The following is a 21,709-nucleotide window of genomic DNA, read 5'->3' as shown; positions in this document are numbered from 1 at the left end:
GACTTCAACCGAAGCGGATTCCAACTGCACTAACCCATGCATGCCAGTGAACAGTGCCTCCACTCCCTTGTGTGAGGCTGCTTGCGATCAGTTCTGCAAGAATTTTTCAGAATTTCTACGTACTTATACCCGATCAGTTCTGCAAGAATATTTTAGCTCGCGGTCAGGTCCGTAATTCGAAGACTTTTGAGTCTCCAACATGAATATTTTAGAATTCCTACGTACTTTCACCCCTTTTCGGTAAATTTGAGAGTGTGTAAATATGCCAGCAGCAAGACTCACACACTAGCTTGGTAAGAGAGTGCACTACTGGTGGAAGTCGAATGCATCGGATTTGTTGTTTCAGGATTATATTTTAAATTGTCGTTCAAAAGTTCATTTCTTTTAACAATAGACAGTTATTCTCAATTTTTCTTTTTTAACAGCAAAAACAAGATTTCATTATCCTTTGGAGAGTTACCAGTTATTCTCAATGAAAATAACTTTCGAGATTTCAAGCTATCATATAATTTCGTCTTTCTTTAAGAAAAATCTAACTCTGCCCCTGTCTGTCTGGGATGGAAGACCTCGACCCATATTCTATTCGTTCATACAGAATACGAGGTTATTTTCTTATATATGCCTTATATTGAAACTTTTCTTCCGTCTTTTCTTTGTTTTTTCAGACATCAAGAACAAGAAGAACTGAATAAGTTATAGTTTCGCGAAGCAAAAGAGAAAGATACAGCAATGGGGAAGATCAAGTAGGAGTACTTTCCATCGGTGGCCTTAATTTGGAGGCTTTGATTTATACCGTCAGCAACGATGGATTTTGTTTTTGTTGTAGATTTATAATTGGAGTGTCAGGACAAAGAAAATGGGCAAAAAAAAAGACCTTTAAAGTATATGAACAGCTCAGATTTAATGTGCAGTGAATCTGAATCGTTCATGTAAACTTTAAGGGTTTTTTCTTTGCTCATTTTATTTGCACTTAGCATTTCTCTTATTTATTGTAGCTAAATATATTACGACTAGCTAATAATAATTCCACCAAAGTTGGTGGAGGTGATCATCCCATGTACGTTCTCTTATTCTTATCGTTCTATATACATGAAAAATTCTAAACGGAAAAAAACCACAGGAAGGAATTAAACACTATAAATATTGTGTAGTTACAAGTAATCTTACCATATCATTTGAATCCTCACAATCAAGCCTAAGACCTACTTGCTGAATCCACGTTCACCACACCCAGTGCTTGACCCTCGCTACCTTGAATCCACAAGCCTTCCGTTTGCCTCCCGAAAATCCACCGAAGGACTTTCACTTGCCTAGGAATCATCTTTAGGGCTTTTCTCAAATAAATTGGAGAAGATACTGAAACCTCTTGAAGATGTCTTGTATGCTCAAAGATCCATCGATCCCATTTTACTCCAAGATACACAAGCAAAAACCCACCTTTTTAATATTCCATTTGTCTACCCAAATGATATGGAGTTGCTGTATTTATTCCATCAAAAATGAGATATGGAGTGGCTGTATATATTCGGTGAATGGCAAACCCTAAGGCCATCTACAATGGTATAATCAAAAATAGATAATTAAAAGTTGACACATCAGCTTTTAATTATTTATTTAAGAGGTTGTAAAGCTTAACAATATCGAGATCTATAATGGTTACTTCTAGTCCATAAGCAAAATAATGGGTTTACTATAATTTCACACACTCTCTTTTCCTTTGTTTTTGGTCATTCACTTCCCTTCATTTATGTTTTTTTGGAAAAAATGTATCGATTCCCTCCCTTAATTTTGGTGAAAAAATTAGTGTAATACCAGCCTCGGATATTTCGGTATTTCAATTATTTTTAATTGAACTATGTGTTTTATGAATTTAAATCGTAAACAATAAAACTTGCGAGGATTCTGTGTGTGATTTGTGATTGAAGCATAAGTTAAGACGTGATTCCGCTTACATGTGATAAATTCCCATGTGCCTTTATATAGCAAAATATCCTGGGAATATTTATCTTTCTCCATGCGTACCAAAATATGGTTGCAAAGAAATTCAATACTCTCTGGCTCTTGGCTACTGTGTTGCTTATCATGGAACTTGCAATCGCAAGGTAAAGTGCCTCCACGTGTAGGATGGTGGTCCTAGCTACTTGGTGACGAGTTTTGGCAACGATCGACTCTTAACACAATCACAATGACAACAATAACAAAGAAAGTGTTTTATACTAGTTGGAGATGTGTTCGTATTATAGGTTCGTTTTTTACTTTGGATTTGGATCCTCTCCGGTCCACATCGCGACCGTTGATTGGTATAATCAATGGTTCGAATTTGTTCAAAAACTTTTTCATGAAAGAGTTAATCTCAACAATTCATTACAGCAAAATAAACGGATATAGACTGTCTTGTTCAATCCAGAGAGGATCCTATTAGCTAGGAAGGTTCTTGAATTGATTGTGATTAGAATTGATCGAGCTTATTTTGTAGCAGTGGAGACATAGATGTACCAGGAGACATTGTAGTTGCCTAACTCAGTCAATCCGATTAGATTACTGAAGAAAAGGAAAAGCGATATTTAATCACTATTGTCAATTACCGTACTAGTTTTAAGTAGATTTTCTCTTGTCTTCGTGTCTTTAGGGCAAGTGTTTTTCCCTTGTTAATTTCCGGTTGCGGATCAAAAAAAATTTTCCGTTTAATTTATTTTATTCTATGAAGTTTTGGATAGTAAAATAATGAAAGATAAATTTTGACATCAATATCAAATTTTACAGGAGAGAGTGGATGTCAAATGACACATAAGTATTTAGCATTTTGGTTGTAATTGGTTTTTTTTTTTTTTAAAAAAAGTAAAGATTATATTAATAAACGTCCAACGTCGACACTTACAAAACGGAGATCATTACAAAAAATTTGGATAAAGACAAACTAATCATCTAACAAATACAAAACAAATAAATCACAAGGCAATCGATATCTTTCATCCTAACCTAGGCATGATTTGACACAATAGCGATACTACTTTTAAACTATCTAACATCTAATTAGGAGTCTCAAACGAGAAAAAGTGCAAAGTTATGGACAAAAGACACCAAATACCCAGACGATCAGATGCACTCCAATCAAGTATGAATACATCAATGAACTCCCAAGAATTATAGATCTGTCAAGCCGCCACAAGTTGCTCCGCCAAAGACATCGTGTAGAGATAAAACACTGAAGCACAGATATCGTTGTTAAGCAACCTCGATTGAAAAAAACTCGATCTGTAGACAAAATTTGTCCAAAGACGAAATTAATAACTCTCACAGATCAGACGACAAGTCGTTGATCTAGAAAGATGGAAGAAAAAAAAGAAAAAAACAAAGAAATGGAGTCGGTAGTATCATGGCCTCCCCTCCTACCACCGCACACAGGTATGGAACCCGCGGGGGGGGGGGGAAGGGGTGAGGGAAGAAGATGAATTGTGGTGGTTAGGGTTAAGAGAAAGGGAGAGAGAGGTAGGGTTGAGAGAGATTGTCCGCTGCTTCCACTGGCTGGGTTGCATTGGTTCACAAGTCAATTACTCCACTAAGCATGCCATGTCAAATTTAGGCTCCGTTCCGGAACTAAAAATAAATACTTATTTTTTAAGAAGGCAATTTCAAGCTCAAAAATAATGTGTTTACGCAAATAATTTTTTTAGCAATATGGATCTTTTTTTATAGATCTTATCGAGATCTTTTATACGGTGCAAAAAAAAATTTATTTACATTACTTTTGAGTTTGAAAATGTGAAATAAGTACTTATCTTTTAAGAAGATGTTCTAGAACGGGGCCTTAACATTCTGGTCGGAGAATCTGTACTTAGAATTAGACTCCGTTATATTAAAATTCTTATTTTTAAATACTTATTTCTAATTTTATGAAATAGGTCATTCTCTCGCAATACATTATTTTTATTTTCAAAACTAAGTATTTATTTCCCTTAAACTTTATTTTGTGGGATCCGCAACGCTTAATGAGAAATGTACTACTAGTATTAATTAAAGGGAAATGATATTGGCACTCCAAAAATTGATACAGGCACTTCAAAATTAGTATAACTCCAAAGCTATTTTTTTTTGTTTTTGAGAGTGTCTGCATCAATTTTTGGAGTGCCAATAACATTTCCCTAATTAAATTAGACATAATAGAAAGGAGATACACTACATTTATAAGCAGACACGTGTCTTGTGAGATATCCCCAACACACGATTAAATTTAGGACATTAAATTCATTCCAAGGAAGTGTTTCATGTAGAGATTAAGTTAAAGAAATTGTGTTGTTGCTGACAAGTCGTTAGTTGTTTTCACTAACAAATTAGTTGTTGAAAAATATTAAGTTGTCTTCACTAACCGATAAAGCACAAGAAATCAGATTTTCGGACCAGCTTGTGAACAGCTCAACAAATTTTGGGACCCTAAACTTAGTCATCCGGTGGCTCCAACAACTTGTAATTATATAAGGTTATCAAATTTATGAAACAAGATTCTCTCACCAGTCATCGTACGTAATCAAGATTTCTCTCGTGTTTGTAGAAGCTTCAGACCTTTTATATTTCCAGAAATGATTCTCACACATAATTTTGCACATATCTTGCACATATATTTTTGTAGAGCCCATATCGGGGTCCCATAAAATGATTCGAACCGCTCATTTTTTTTAAAATATTTTTTGGAGGGTTCCTGTAAAAAATCAACTCCAACGGATATCAGTAAGAGCTTTCTCAGAAATCGTAAGGCGAATCATTCTGTTTCGCCCTACGAATTCTGAGTAAGCCCTTACTGATATCTGTTAGAGCTGATTTTTTACAATAACTCTCCAAAAAATATTTTAAAAAAGATGAACAGTTCGGATCATTTTGGGCTCCTGTTTACCAATTTTTCCCTCAATCGAAATCGACAGAAATTTCGGGAAACAAAGCCAACAACAAAAATAAGGGCGAATGCGGTCATGTCTCTACAAGACGGATCCGTGGTTCCACGCCGTATTTCAAGACTTCACCGGAAGAGAAATGGCAGTCGAGTCAACTGTGAGATTAAGGACGAAATTGAAGACAAATGGAAGAGACTTCCATTAATCTTCAACGATTGATCCATCGCCGTGAGCGACACATCGAAGATCCTAAGTTAAGCTTAGAATATGAAATTCTACTCCTACTCCTAATTATAACCCGAATGGGTTAGTAGTGCCAAAAATTAAGACAAATAAAGATAGACTTTGATTTGTTGGAGAGGAATTACAATGAAGTCGTAAAAGACTATTTATAAAAAACAACAAACGTAGGAAATAACTTCCTAACTTCTCCACTAGTCTTCATTCAATCTTTTGCTTTCACTTGGCAAAATAACTTCCCACTTCCCTTCAAATGTGTAGAAGCATGACAAGTGTCCTTTTAACTTCCACATGTGTAGGAGCAAGCCAAGTGTTCTGCATGCAAATAAAAATAATAAAAGGAATACTAATATTAGTTCTAATATTAATATGAATACTTAATAATAATAAAATATGAAGCATTCTCATAATTGCCACCTTTCAGTCGATCATCGACAGGCGATGAAATATAGTGTAAACAGCTCCACAAAAATATATGTGCAAGGTATGTGCAAAATTATCTGTGCAAATAGCATAGTTGTTATTTCAGTAAGTCTATTGACATAGACTTTTGACAAACAGATCATGCACATATCACGATCTGGCCATTTTCCCTTCATCAAATGAAAATTCGGCCAAAAGTAGAACCGGCTGGACATTTTTCCTTCATCAAATGAAGTAGCTGATTAATCCTGGCCCATCCAAAAATTTGGCCTACTCTTTTATTTATGGGCCTTCCTGGGCCGGCCTTTGACGCATAGCAAATTTAATCCTGAACCCAAAATTGGACATATCCTCTTTGACAAAGTGTCTTTTTATTTGAGCTAAATATATTCTTAACACCACTCATACTCGATGAGATCTTAGCTTCTGTCCCATGCAAGTACGGTGCGGTTCTCTATATATAGAGGATGTGATGCGGTACCATACCCTACGCTTCCGATTTTTTTCCCTGCAAAAACAAATGTTTTCTTTTCCCCCCCACCCTTTTATAAGCCACTGAAAATTTCGGCCTTCCCCACATTATTCTCCCATCCACATCCACCTGGTGGATTCCCTTTCACTTCTCTTCATATGCCATACTAAAAATATGCCTACACGAGCATATATATAGGAGAAGGAAAGTAACTACTCACCTAAAAACAAAAAAAAAACAAAAACAGAAAAAGAGAAGAAGAAAAGTACCTTAATTTCTTCATTCTATCTGTCTATCATAATAAGGAATACCCAGACGAGAAATTTGCATTGAGAAGAAAAAAAATGGCTGCCAAGAAACTAACTGTGATGTTCCTAGCCGCGGCATTCATCGCGATGGCATTCGAGACGACTTCAACCGAAGCGGATTCCAACTGCACTAACCCATGCATGCCGGTGAACAGTGCCACCACTCCCTTGTGTGAGGCTGCTTGCGATCAGTTCTGCAAGAATATTTCAGAATTTCTTCGTACTTATACCCGATCAGTTCTGCAAGAATATTTTAGCTCGCTGTCAGGTCCGTAATTCGAAGACTTTTGAGTCTGCAACATGAATATTTTAGAATTTCTACGTACTTTTGCCCCTTTTCGGTAAATTTGAGAGTGTGTAAATATGCCTCCAGCAAGACTCACACACTAGCTTGGTAAGAGAGCGCGCTGTTGGTGGAAGTCGAATGCATCAGATTTGTTGTTTCAGGATTATATTTTAAATTGTCGTTCAAAAACTCATTTCTTTTAACAACAGACAATTTTTCTCAATTTTTCTTTTTTAACAGCAAAAACAAGATTTCATTAACCTTTGAAGAGTTACAATGATAACCTTTGAAGAGTTACCAGTTATTCTCAATGAAAATAACTTTCGAGATTTCAAGCTATCATATAATTTCGTCTTTCCTTAAGAAAAATCTAACTCTACCCCAGTCCGTTTGGGATGGAAGAACTCAACCCATATTCAATTCGTTCATACAGAATACGAGGTTATTTTCGTATACATGCCTAATCGAATTGACCCATAAATTCTTCCGTCTTTTCTTTGTTTTTCCAGACAGCAAGAACAAGAAGAACTGAATAAGCTAGCTATATAGCTTCGTGAAGCAAAAGAAGAAGGATACAGCAATGGGGAAGATCAAGTAGGAGTACTTTCCATCCATCGGTGGCCTCAATTTGGAGGCTTTGATTTATACTGTCAGCAACGATGGATTTTGTTTTTGTTGTAGATTTATAATTGTAGCTAAATATATATATTATATTACTACTACGTACGTACCTAATAATAATTCCACGAAATTAAGTTGGTGGAGCTGATCATCCCATGTACGTTCTCTGGTTCTTATTGTTCTTCTATAATATAATTACATCGATCTCCTTTATTTTCTCTTCTTGTACTGTAGTAAATTTCATTGTTCTAATTCTTAGTGTGTTTTGAAATTCCTGTTTTACTCTCCGACCAATCACGCAAAATAATAAGAATCAAAGAACAATATGAAGCACACAAGATAAATAAGGAAAACCCTAAATGGATAAAACACACAGGAAAGAATCAAAATACTATTTGAAACATTGTGCGGTTCCAAATGGTTGTAATAAAACAATCGTGACTCTTCACCAATTCACCAAAGACAGATTTGCCAAATTCTCGTTCGCCGGACCAAAGTGCTTGATTGCCGTTGGCTTGAGGGCTGACTTAAATTCTCAAGCCTTCCGATATCATTTTAGAAATCCACCGTATTTGAGTCCCGAGGACTCAAATAGTTGAATATGTGGTGTTGTGCTTTCTCCGGTTGAACCTTCTTGAATGGTAGCTAGGTTGGTGTATCTTTAGCGTGGTTGAGTGACCTGCACACTTAGACACCCGTGTTAGTGCCAAATCCGGATCGTGGGGAGTCCGGGACAGACACTCCGACGGTCAAATAAGAAAGAGGGAAGAGGAGCTTTTTAGGTTATGTTTAGGGTTTCTGGAGTAAGAGTCAATTACCTTTCCCTCCAGGCGGACTCCTCCTTTTATAGGCAAAGGAAATGTGGAGACCAGCCCATGCGTACTCACCACATGCTCGGTGATTGGTTCGTCAATCGTGGCGCCAAATCAGGCCCGCAGTCATAGGCCTGTCACGATCTCCACGATTTGTTCTTGAAATATGGGTAACAGTGCCACGCCACTTGCCACACCTACCCGACTCTTCCTGACTTCCTCTCCAAATCAGGGAGCAGGGGTGACTCGGTGGTTGTCGATTTGCCAATCGAAATAGCCCAACTGTATTTGAACTTTTGTTGAGTTGTTAATTGGTCCGGTGGGACACCGCTGAACCGAAAGATGATTGCCCAACCTGTATTTTGGTCCAAGGTTGCTCCACAGGTGAACGAACCTGGTCCGACAGAACAGGTCTGGCAGAAGCGCATTGAACACTGCACCGCCAGTCCATTCGACCCATGAGTTCACGGGTCTGGCTAATCAACGCAACGCGGCCATCACCCGGGTCTCTCCACCGAGCCATGCCCGCCACAGAATCTAAGATGAAGAAACTTCTTGGAGTTGTAGTTGTATCGTAATGGTCGATAGATCTCATTCATACTCGAAGACCCTGAAAAAGCCTAGCTCGCCTAGAAATATAAATATTTGATACGTTTCAAACTTTTTCAATACCATGCAACCCACAATCAATATATAAACCCAATCAATCACCAGAAGGCAATAAATATAAGAACATCAAGATATACGTGAAAAATCTTAAACGGAAAAAAACCACAGGAATGAATCAAACACTATAAATATTGTGTAATTACAAGTAATCTTACCATACGATTTGAATCCTCACAATCAAGTCTAAGACCTACTTGTTGAATCCACGTTCACCACACCCAGTGCTTGACCGTCGCTGCATTGAATCCACAAGCCTTCCGTTTGCCTCCCGGAAATCTACTGAAAAATCCACTTAAGGACTTTAACTTGCCTAGGAATCCTCCTTAGGGCTTTTCTCAAATAAATTGAAGAAGATACTGAAACCTCTTGAAGATATCTTGTATGCTTAATGATCCATTGATCCCATTTTACTCCAAGATACACAAGCAAAAACCCTCCTTTTTAATATTCCATTTGTCTGCCCAATTGATATGGAGTTTCTGTATTTATTCGGTCAAAAAATGAGATATGGAGTGGCTGTATATATTTGGTGAATGGCAAACCCTAACAGCCTTTCTTTTTCCCTTGATTTGCTTCACCTTGATTTCCTTGATTTGGTTCCACTTTGTTTTCAAAAACTCAACCTCTCAGTTACAAAAAATATGATTTTCTTTCACTTTCTAAACAGACACTCTGAAAATAAATAAAAAATAATTTACAACTCGATAAATTGGGATACAATTATATGTGTATTTTGTAGTGGAATTTGCCAATACAAAAAAATCGTGGCCTATGGTCCTAACAAACCCAAATTACCAAAGCACCCCGTCAATGTTTTCTGAGCTTCAAACGAAATTTGGGACGCGTGGCTGCAGTATGTGCTGTCGTTTTCCAAACCCTAATAGATCATTATTTACAGGTTGCTAAAAACTGCCCATTGCTCGAGTGCATTGAAAGTTGCTCGAGCACTTTTCTGCAAATTTGCAAACTGCGTGGAATCACATCAAGCACTCAATACAATGACACATTATTTGCCTTCCACATTCTAAATAGACACTTTAAAAATAAAGTAAAAAAATAAATTACAACTCGATCGATAAATGAGAATACAAACGTACAAATGTGTGTTTTGGTATGAAATTGCCAACCAAGACAGAGCTCAGCTTATGGAGCTTACAAGGTGATTGTGTACGTAGTATTTGAGGAACATGAGACTATATGTACCCAATAATTAGTCAAGGCAAAGCCTCCATTTTAAAAATAAAAACAAAAAACGATTTCAATTCATCCAAAATTAATCACAGAATCTAATGGTCTCTCCTCACAAATTTAATTAGGGTAAAAAAGAAAAGTGATTTCTAATCTATTTTTATTTTTATTTTCCATCGGCTAATTGTGTGATTTCTAGTAAAATTGTATGATTTTTGGGTCCAAATTCTCCCCGTTGTACAATAGTGGTAATAAATTCTGATATTTTGTGTTGTGCCGATAGATTTGTAACTAATAAATATTTGTAGTCTTTGTAATCACTTTCAAAGATTAATAAAAAAAATTTGCTGTTAAAAAAAAACCCAGATAGATGTGTGCTAATTTTCATTGTAAGGTCTAATTATAACTTCAAACTTTATATATTTCATAATTTTTAAAGCTTCTATTCACACAACTAACTTGCAACATAGGTATTGATATACATATATTTCCACATATATATAAATGGAAAAACCCCATGTTGGTAGGTGAACCCCTTTCAATATTAGTAACACTAAATTGTTGAAGAAATTAAGCTGTTTCACTTTGAAATTTATATATAGTCATGCCCATGCATCTCTCTACTAATGACAACGGTTATTTTCCTATTCATTCTTCATTTCTCTCATCTCAAATGCTTTAATACAGTCGCGGCGCCACAGCTTGACCATAGTGGTCACATGACCACCCCAAACAATTTATTTTTGTTATAAAATACATATAGAAATTTTAAGATAACACATGCTTTAAAGCAATTTGAACATCCAGTTCATACATTAATGAACACCTAGTTCACAAAATTTTGAACACCCAATCCATATGTCAATTATCACTAATCAATGGTATAATTATGGCTCTTTATGCTCTTTATTTGAGACTGTTTATGTATATTTTGACCCTATTTTTTAGTATATAAACAGTCTACAAAAATGAAGTTCTCCAATTTTTAATCCATTTGAACCGGTGCGAAAATTTTATTTTTCTGATCATTTTATCCTAAAGAGTCATAATTAGTATTTGTCTCTAGGGCTCTCTTTATTTAATTATGAGAGCTCTAGAGACAAATATTAATTATGACTCTATAGAATAAAATGATTATAAAAACAAAATCTTCACACCGGTTCAAATGAATTGAAAATTGGAGTACTTAATTTTTTAACCATATTTTTTAATATATATAACAGTGTTTGTCTCTTTTACTTTTTAATTTCAGTCCATATTGCCTTAAAAATAATTAGTCTCCTGATTTTTTTTTTTTAAAATGCCGAATTGCTCGGCGGCGCCTAGATGGGCTTGGTGCTTAGTGGTGGGTCACCGCCCAACTAACGACAAGCGCCATTTAAAATACTGGGTAGTATATTGTAAGTTTTCTTTTTTTGAATACCTTCTCAAGAAATCCTTGAACCACCACTGCTTTAATATTAATTAATTGTACGTAAACAACTGGGGTTTTATTTTCCAAAAGAGAACCAGCTGAGTGAAGAAGAGAAACCAAAACCAAAATGGTTGCTAAGAAATTCAATATTCTCTGGCTCTTGGCTACGGTGTTGCTTATCATGGAACTTGCAATCGCATGCGACGCGCTTTCAGATTGCGCTAAAAGGTTGCATGCCCGAATGTCTGAGAGTGGCCGGCACTAGCGTTCCTCAGCGCGGGGATGCTTGCGAACTGGTCCGCAATACGCAAGGTAAAGAGCCTCCTCGTATAGGATGGTGGTCCTAGCTAGATGGTGACGAGTTTTGGCAACTCTCGACTCTTACACAATCACAATGACAACAATAACAAACTAAGTGTTCTATACCAGTTGGAAACGAAATTAACACAATTATAGTTGTAACTATTGGTTGAAAATTTGAATACGTGAAGAATTCACATATCAACGCCCGACGTGTTAATTTACACACGGAATCAGGGTTCTGAGGTCCTGCTTTGCCATGAGGCACACAGGTTGTTGTACGCGCCCGGTCTAGTTTTGAGCCTCCCAAACCGTTATCCAATCCGTTCAATTCGAAAATATTAACCGCTAACAACCAAAGTCCATCGGTGACTTTGTAACTCGGTGAGCAAAATATATGTACTGTCAAAAAAATCATGCTTCGTTCGGTTATTGAGCTATGATCGACTTATTTTGTTATATGAGGTAATTGTTCTGCACAATCGAGCTCTATGGATTGAGGCGTGAATGATTCAGATCATATTTAGCCGCTTGGGATATCAGTCCTTCTATGGGCACAGTTGGGGCGCCCAGGGTGAATTTACACACATTATACTTGTATACCACAAAAAAAATCAGATGTTCGGACCAGTTTGCGCATAGCTCGATTAATTTCGGGCCCTAAACTTAGTCCTCTGATGGTCTCAAAGTTTGAAATGTTTGACCTCTATTAGATTCGAACATGTGACTTCTTCACGAAGAACAACTGCTTGTAATTAAGGTTATCAAATTTATGAATCAAGATCCTCTCACCAGTACTCATCGTACGTAATCAAGATTCTCTCTTGAGAAAAACTTTTTTACAGAGCAACCTATGAATAAAGCTTACGGCACACAATTGCGCGCACGTCCAAAAGTGTTTTAGACGGTTCAGATGTTAAAAAAAACTATTCGCTAGCGAATAATTTTTTAAAAATCCGAATCATTGATTGCCGAAACGTACGATTGAAATTGTGCAGAGTCGTGAATATCCGTACATGGTGGATAAGTTTCTCTCTTCTCTCTTATGTCTACGGATGCTTTCGACCTTTTATATTTTTCTTTGGTTCTCCTTCTTCATTGGCACAAGCTCCTTTGGAAACCTCAAAATTTGTCACCACATAATTGTCCTCCAATCCACAACAAAGAAGCAAATATATAGATCGATATACACCAAAACCAAATACACGAACCCCCTATATGTATAACAAAGAAGCACCTTCATTTCTGCATTCTATCCAGGCCTCCATACAGGAATTCTCAAAACAGCAAAATCGTAGAGAGAGAGAGAGAGAGAGAGAGAGAATGGGTGACAAAAAAGTAACTGCGATGCTGCTGGCTGTGGCTCTCATGGTGTTGGCTTTCGGGGGAACGACGATAACAACCGAAGCCTATTCTGATTGCGTTAACAATTGTATGCCCACTTGTTTGCAACAAGTGAAGATCAGTGCAAGCACTCACGCATGCGAGCTTGCTTGCCAACAATTCTGTGATACTCAAGGCTAAGAATGAGATAATTTAGCGATCGATCGAGGTCAAAATTCTGACGCAAAACAATTTTTTTATTTTTTTGCAATAGATTAATTGCCTAGGTAAATTTTTATATATTATTAATATTTTTTAATATTCGTTTTTTTTTTTTTTTTTACCATGAAAGAAGAATAATATGTTTGCTAAGATAGAGGGGGACCGTCAGCATATTTGATAGTGGGCTCAAACATGGATTTGAGCCCACGACTCAAGGACAAGCTCCAATCCATATTTGGGTCAAGAGTTTAGTGGGCTCAAAAACTATAATTGGTTTCAATTAATTTTTTATTTAATAGTTAAAAGAAATAATTACATTAAGAGGCTAATCAAAGAGTGTTATGCAAAATTTTATGTGATTTTTATTTATAACTGACCCATAAAATTTTTCATGCATCAAAACTGATGCATCGTAATCTCATTTGTAATGCTCTCAATTCATGAGGTATAGGAGGTTTTTGTGGGTCAAAATTTCAAACTTTGGTTCCAAAACATAAAATGTCCCGGTGAGAAATCAAAGTGAGTGAGATCAAGTGACCCCAGTGCATATATCTCAACGGCGAGGTGTTAGTTTTCTCAACAATTCTTTTTTTGAGATTTTGTGAAAATCAATATCTTTTTTTCCCTAAAAGTGGGGGGATGAAACTGGCACATCAGGTGCCACTGATCCATACTTGACCCAATATTGCCACCGTCTTTTCAAATTGCGCATAAATTTTCGTATGTCTTTCTAATCATTATTGGAATTTTTCTTTTTTATTTATTTCTTAATTTTTCACAGGCAATAGCAAAAATTGGTGATGGCCTCGTCAAGAAATAAAGCAAGAGACTGGATGGGAGATCAAGTAGGAGTACTATCAGTGGCCTCATTTTCGAGGCTTTGATTCATATAATCAAAACTTTTGGATTTTTTTTTTGTAGTTAATATTATGTAATCAGATAATAATTCCACCAAAGTTGGTGGAGATCCCCTGATATTCTCTAATTATCAAATTTTCTTATAATATTCTTCTTTTATCTTTTTTCTGTTGGCTGTTGGAAAAGGATATGTTGTTCTGAACTGAACACTATCATTGTTGTGCCTTCTGGTCTTGTTTTGTTTATGCTTTTGATATGTATAGCCAAATTTTGGCTATTGAAGAGGTATGTCTTCAAGTCACATAATTCGCGTGCATGAGCGGGAGTGCGAGCGTCAAAACGTTTTTAAAATACATTTCAACCAACTAAAAACTTGTGAGAGTAAGAATCAAGAGTACGAGTATTGTGCGAGAAAGAACATAGGACTGTGTTCATTTTGGGTCTGATCTCAAAACCCAACCCCTCCCTCAGCGCATTGTCCCGAATGAATTTTCTCTTTCTATCTATCTCCACTCATTATCCCAAAAATCTCCCTCAAAATTCCAACCAATATATCATTACCCAAAAAAAACCTCCTTCAAAATAAAGTCATCGACCCAACGCCCTCTTTTAAGCATTGGTAGAGCCCATAGAAGACCAAAAATAGGACACCTATAGGATCAGAGTGAATAATCATGCTTATTAAGAGTTGAGATTACTTAAATAATGGAAGATCGTAAAGAAATTATTGTTATTTTCTTTAAGGATTTTTTAAATGTTGTTTATGTGTTTATTGACAGAAGACCATTCCTTGATTAGTTCTGTTGAGTTTTGGTTTGATTATTGAAAACTCTAAATGGGCATGCACCATTCTTTTATCATTAATTTAAAAACAATTATCTTTGTGTATGATAATTACCTTTTATTAGAAAAACACAAAGCTACAAACAATAGCTTAGGGGCATGCATACCTTCCGCTGTGTAGGCACTTGCGCAATCTTGACTGATTATAGCATTAATTAACACATAACAATACTTAATTCCCCCATCGATCTCAAAATTAGTGTTAGCATGGTGGTTTTAGCCTGAGATTTTGAAATTTGCTCCTACAATTTCAGGTTCAATTCTCAAAGTGTTAGCATGGTGGTTTTAGTTTGAGATTTTGAGGTCATCTGGCCAGTATGAAATAATTGTGAGAGGAGCTTTACAGATTAGTTTGAGATGCATGCAAGCTGGCCAAAACACTCTGCATTACGAAAGAAAATATTATATATGTGATCCCCACATGTACGCACTTATTTTTTTGGACAATATAGGAGGTATCTCCACACATTAACGGGATGAGACTAATCCATCTACGGCCGGCCGCAGGAAATCAACACTCACAAAAAATAATTAGAAGCAAGTAGGAGGGAAACCACTCGACGCGCCTATGAGTCTACAGACGTGAAAAACGGACGAGCTGAAAATCGGGTTGATGACGTGGTATATACTTCCGTTCAAAAAGTAAATTGCTTTTCCCACCCCCCCTGACACCACACCCCTCCCGGTCCCACGCCCTTTTTCCGCTTTTACCCTCCCTCAGCCCTTTTAATTACCTCTCTCCGCCATTTTAATTACCTCTCTCCGCCATTTTAATTGGCCTGGGCTCTGATAGTCCCTAAACGGCAACGTTTGGGTTAAAAAAAATTCTCACCATCAATTTGCAATCCTATGGAGCAGAAACGTAATTATGAGAGCCTTAGAGACAAAATTTGATTATGTCTCTTTAGAATAATATGATCAAAATAAAAAGATCTTCACACCCATTCAAACGCATTAAAAATTGAAGTATTTAATTTTTTAACCATATTTTTTAATATATAAAGGGTAAAAAAAATTAAGTGCTCAAATTTTCACTCCGTTTGAATCGGTGCAAAGATTTTGTTATTCTGATTATATTGACAAGATTTTTGCACCGATTCAAACGGAGTGAAAATTTAAGCACTTAATTTTTTAGACCGTTTATATATATTAAAAAATATGGTTAAAAAATTAAATGCTTCAATTTTTAATGCGTTTGAACGGGTGTGAAGATTTTTTTATTCTAATCATATTATTTTAATTTATTTCTTTATTTAATTACTCATATCTTTTCAAGGTCTTTCAACAAAACATCCTAAGACTTATTTTTTAGTTCTAAGACTCTCTTAGGATGTCCATTGAAAGGCTTTAGAATCAAAAATTTATTACGACCATTTAAGATGAAATGATCAGAAAAATAACAACTTTGCACCGGTTCAAACGGATTGAAAATTGGAACACTTATTTTTGTAACTATATTTTTTAATCTATAAAGGAGAAAAAAAATAGTCGAATAAACATGATCAATTGAAACACTTTTTTTTTCTCTCTCAATTACTTTAAAAAATCTAGAATTAGACTTGAACCTATTGTGTAAGAAAGAAAGAACAAATTTTTTAAATGTATGAAATAATAGTTTGATTAGTAACATGGATTGAAAATTGAAACATTTATTTTTTACACCGTTTATATATTAAAAAATAGTTAAAAAAATAAGTGTATTAAAAAATTTACTACGACCATTTAGGATGAAATATTTGGAAATTGAAACACTTATTTTCGTAACTATATTTTTTAATCTATAAAGGACAAAAAAAGAAAAATAAAACAGTCGTATAAACATGATCAATTGAAACACTTTTTTTTTTCATAATTACTTTATAAAGCCTAGAGTTAGACTTGAACCTATTATTAAAGAGAAAAAAAAATTCAAACTAGAAAGAAAGAAAAAGAAATAAAATGAAAAAAAAAATCAAACTGGAAAAGGAAAAAAAAGAAAGAAAGAAAGAAACTGTAAAGAAAGAAAAGAGAGAGAGAGAGAGAGAGAGAGAGAGAGAGAGACGGGGGTAATTCGGGAAAAGGGGAGGTGGGGGCAGGGGGGGTGTGTGTCAGGGGAGGGGGGAATAGCAGCTCTCGTTCAAAAAACGTGGTACATACTCTAGCTAGCTAAATAGTAAATTACACTAACTTTCCCTGAGGTTACACTCATAATAGCAATAACCTCCTCTTAGGTTTCTAAAATAACAAAGACCTCCCATGTCAGACTAGTCACATAGACACCGTTAACGGGAAGGTTTCATTTATTTTTTGGCCGCATGACTTATTCCATACTTTATATGAAGTCATAAAGGAAACTAGAAAAATATAGAATTGAACCGAACTTGAAAAACAAATAGATAAGACAATACTAAGAAAAAAAACTCAGGTATTTCAAATTTTTTGCATCTTTAGTAAGCATTTTTTTTTTTGCTTTTAGTCGTAATTTTTATATTTTAGACTCCTCATATTGAGACAAATAATTAATCTAGAAAATCAACAGGGATTTACAAAATTCAAAAACGATGAACAAGAGTACAGAAAAAATTGTAGGCCAAAATGGTCGGAATGAAGTCAGGGCTAAAAAGATTATTTACACTAGTTCAAAGAATTACTCTTAACAAAGTGAAAATTTGAGTAGACATCCAAATATGCGTACATATATATATGCAAAATGTATTACATGATAAAGGGACAAGTGAAAAACCTCTAATCGAGATTTAATTTTTAATGAAATTTAAGATTTGATAGTATAAAAGAGGGGAGAAGAAAATTAGGGTGGGTGATAGTTTTTTTCTTCCTATTATGCAAAATAATTGTGCAAGGTGGTCAATGGTGGTGAGAGTGCTATAGTGGTGCGCTTGGGGGAGGATGATGAATCTGATGATGATAGCTGAAGCTTCTTGAGAGTGGAGAATTGAGGATTGATTTGTTATATAGGCAGTGCATAATTGAGTTCATGATCATTTTCACTCCGATCGATCCTTATAATATAGACATATAAAAAGTTCAAGTTCAAGTCATCAAATGAGAGCAAAAGGAGCATTAACTAATTTTTCTGACAGAGCTGATCATTTTCAATTTGTTGGGTCACAAGTCACCAACGGATGGGTGAAACTGTAACCAAAAAGTAAAGCAAAGCGCGGTTAGTGTCATTTCTAGAACCCGAGGGAGGTCTTTGTTATTGTTAGAAACATTAAGTGAGATCAGTGTAATTTACTCTTAGTTAAGTGGAAATTAGCTCAGCTTAACTGTTGACGAACAATATTCCTTGTTAATGATTCATCATCACCACCCAGAAGGTATATACTATATAATCTGCAAACTTTAGAATTTAATTCTGTACATATTATTCTTTTATCAGATATATATTTGTTTGATTACACTCTTCTGTAATATAAGTCCAAGTACAGAGAATCTATATGTATAATCCGGTAGATGCATATGTAAAATATTGGTACTGAGGTGGTAATGAATTATTTTATAAACAAGAGATGACAGCAATCTGATACTATTTTTGGAGACGTTTTTTGGGTGTCGAAGGGGTACCAAGTAGACAAATACCCTACTAGCACCTAAAAATTTCTGCTGTTTCTTTAGTTTAGTCTAGATTGTGTAGAAAAGAGAGAGAAGATTCGTCGATTTTCACCCTCGATCTATATTCACGTATTCCTCATCTTCTTCTCTCTCTTGGCCCATGCTCGCTTCCTAGTAACAAATACAATAAATATGGTTTCGAAATGGATATTGATATTCGTTCTCTACTTTTTATTGATATCGCTTCAATTTTAACGTAAAATTACTAGTAGCTTCTCATGAATAAAGTGGAACGCCATCAATAAAAAATAGAGCGTGCATATCAATTTCCTTTCGCAATTGGTGCTATTTTAAATTTGGTCTAGGCAACGTGTTATTCTCAATACTTCTCGATGAGCCGAACTAATAACGAGTTTTATAAAAAAAGCAAACAATTAGTCCAAAAAGAAAAGGAACCAAACACCGTCATGTGTACATTGTGTAGTGTACATTTTCCCTCTATTTTTGCCTTTTTACTTTCTTAAAAAAAAACCCTCAAAAATTACATGAATGTGGGTATACCAAGTATTTATGTACAGTCAAAAGGTCGAAAAATAAGTCAACGGTCTGAAGGCAAAAGGAAAAAACAAAACTGGGAGATTTCGGCGAACGACGGCGTCACCTCGGCACCAGCGTGACGGTAAAATCCGTCGGCACGCCCATCTTCTCCGCCCAATCCTTGGACTCCAAATACAACTTGGACACCCGCCCCGCCACCCACGTCATATCGGGTCTCCTCTCCGGATCCTCCTCCACGCATTCCAACCCGACCCGCAACACCCTCCCCGCCACCTCCACCGGGTACGAATCCTTCAACCTCTTGTCCACCCACCACCTAACCCTCCCCTCCCCCTCCGCCGCCTCCCTCGCCGTCTCGATCACCGACACCCTCCTGTACCCCCCTCCCTCCTCGTCCACCTCGTACTTCAACGCCTCCTTCCCCGACAACAGCTCCAGTATCACCACCCCCAGCGCATACACGTCTGTCTTCTGCGTCGGAACGCCGTTCGCCTGGAACTCCGGCGCCATGTACCCCCTCGTCCCTTCAAATTTCATCACCCTGCTATCATACCTCCGATACCCACCCGATTGCTCTTCCTCCTCCCTGTGTATCTCCCCGCAAAGCTCGGCCGTTCCCACGTGGCAGATTTTAGCGTTTAGAGAAGGCTCGGACACGATGATGCTCGAGCTCTTGATGTGGTTGTGGATGAAATTGGAGTTGGATCCGGTGCTGTGGTGGATGTAGTCGAGGCCGTGGGCGATGTCCGTCGCGATCTGGATCCTGGACATCCAGTTCGAGAGGACGGTGAAGTTGGGGTTTTTAGGGTTTCGGATGCAGTCGGCGAGGCTGGCGCCGTGCACATAGTCGTAGACGAGGTAGATGTAGTTTCCGGAGACGGAGGCGCCGCGGAGCTTGATCAAACTCGAGTGGTGGCTCTTGCAGATCAGCGACAGCCGGTCGCGGAGCTCCTGGGCGTGGATTTGCCTCCGGAACTTCCGCTGGAACACAACGACGTCGTTCCCGCGTACCGCGCAGCGCCACGACGCAGACGAAGAAGAGGAAGAGAATTTCTTCGCGAGTAAGTTGTTGGTGGCGGCCCGGATCTCGGAGAACTCGTAGACGTGGGCGGTCTCGGGGAGTTGTTCGCGGAGGCTGGAGAGGGAATTTACGCTGGAGGCGGACGATTTCCACGAGTCCTTCAAATTGAAGCTCCAGTCGTTGGTGGTGTCGTTGTTGGCGCCGGTGGCTGCCAGGTCGAGGGAGGCTTTCCGCGACGATTCGGACTTCCCGGAGTGTTTCCTCGACGGCTGATTCGACGATGTCGTTTCGATCGAGCTCTGGGGCTTCTCCTCCTCCTTGGTATTGCTGCGCTTCGGCATACACATGGAGAAGAGTCTCATAGTTGAATTGACATAAAGAATGAGGGATTTGGGGGGAAACTCGATTGTCTTCTGGTTTTCTTGTACGTTCGTCTAGGATTTGGGGGGGGGGGGACGAGGAATCAGAGTCAGACAGAGGATTGGGAGAAGGAAGGTAGCCCAGGGCAGGGGTCTCTTTTAACGAAAATGTTCGTTTGATCGTTTGGTAAACGTAGGCAGACATCAGAGACTACGGCTCCGTTCCAGAACACCTTCTTAAAAAATAAGTACTTATTTTACATTTTCAAATTCAAAAATAATATAAATAAAAAATAATTTTTTAATTTTTTTTTTCACCGTATAAAAGATCTCAATGAGATCTATCAAACGAGATCCATATTGATAGAAAAATTATTTACGTAAATACATAATTTTTAAGCTTAAAATTGCCTTCTTAAAAAATAAGTATTTATTTCCGTTTCCGGAACGGGGCCTACTTGTTTTAAAGAGGAAGAGGAGGCCGACCCTCCCTGGACCGTCGATTCAATTTATAATGTTTTTTTATGATTTTGGTAATTTTGTATTATATAATAAAATTTTAATTTATTAAATAATATTTGTATTGTATATTTTGCAAAATCTACATTGAAAAAATATAGGTAGTTGACATAAAAGAAACTAAAGGAATAATAGAAAAATAAAATGGGACGGAGAGAGTATGTATTTTAAGACAAGTGAATGTTGGTTTAGCATGATATTTTCTTTGTTTCAAAACATATGAAATCCGAGATGGTGTTGATTGAAAATGAATCAGCGTGATTGTTGTCGACGAAAATGTAAAAAATAAAGGGTCTCGAGTGTTATGCTGTCAGAGTGAACCAAAAAATATGATAAACATACATTCACCCGTACATCCATTATGGTTACAATTGTTCAGATGGTCCTGGTGAATCTTATTTTAATTTGTGACGAAGGAGTGAGAATAAAAATATAGTTATTGCAAAAAAAGAAAAGAAAAAGAACATATAGTTTGATGTGTACTCAGAACATACATCTCCGATGAATTCTCACAATACTGATCAACTAATGTTGGAATTGATCACTCCGTTGAGCCAAATTTTATTATGTGGTGGGACAAATTATTTTAACAACTTTTTTTTATTATTCCTTTTAAAAATTGAGAAAACAACTTTAGATTAATGGGTCAGTTTGGCTAACTCATTTAGAAATGCCTTTTGCACTTTAAACTAGTTTACTTTGTAGCCAACCTCCAATGAGTGACTTTGTAGTATGATTGGAAGATGCTCTTTAGTACTTTTCCTTAAAATGTTTGAAGTTCCAGCAGGCTTTTTGTACCACGGATTTAGGATGATGAGTTTGGAACTTATAGGGC

The 21,709-nt window shown here is 36.8% G+C and overlaps 1 protein-coding gene and 1 long non-coding RNA gene across 2 annotated transcripts; one reads left to right on the top strand and one right to left on the bottom strand.

The window, feature by feature from the left end:
• The first annotated feature begins 12,723 nt into the window (after positions 1 to 12,723).
• Positions 12,724 to 14,188, top strand: LOC131300312 (uncharacterized). Its single transcript, XR_009190918.1, has 2 exons — positions 12,724 to 13,171; positions 13,946 to 14,188. It is a non-coding gene; the product is annotated as an uncharacterized LOC131300312 (long non-coding RNA).
• Positions 14,189 to 18,830: 4,642 nt separating this feature from the next.
• Positions 18,831 to 20,495, bottom strand: LOC131300311 (lysM domain receptor-like kinase 3). Its single transcript, XM_058326078.1, has one exon. The coding sequence runs from the start codon at positions 20,356 to 20,358 to the stop codon at positions 19,075 to 19,077; it is 1,284 nt and encodes a 427-aa protein (XP_058182061.1). The 5' UTR covers positions 20,359 to 20,495; the 3' UTR covers positions 18,831 to 19,074.
• Positions 20,496 to 21,709: the final 1,214 nt, after the last annotated feature.

Source organism: Rhododendron vialii, chromosome 9a (assembly GCF_030253575.1).
Source record: "Rhododendron vialii isolate Sample 1 chromosome 9a, ASM3025357v1".
Lineage (NCBI taxonomy): Eukaryota > Viridiplantae > Streptophyta > Magnoliopsida > Ericales > Ericaceae > Rhododendron > Rhododendron vialii.
Note: the sequence above shows the minus strand (reverse complement) of the source record. Positions and strands in the feature narration are given on the sequence as shown.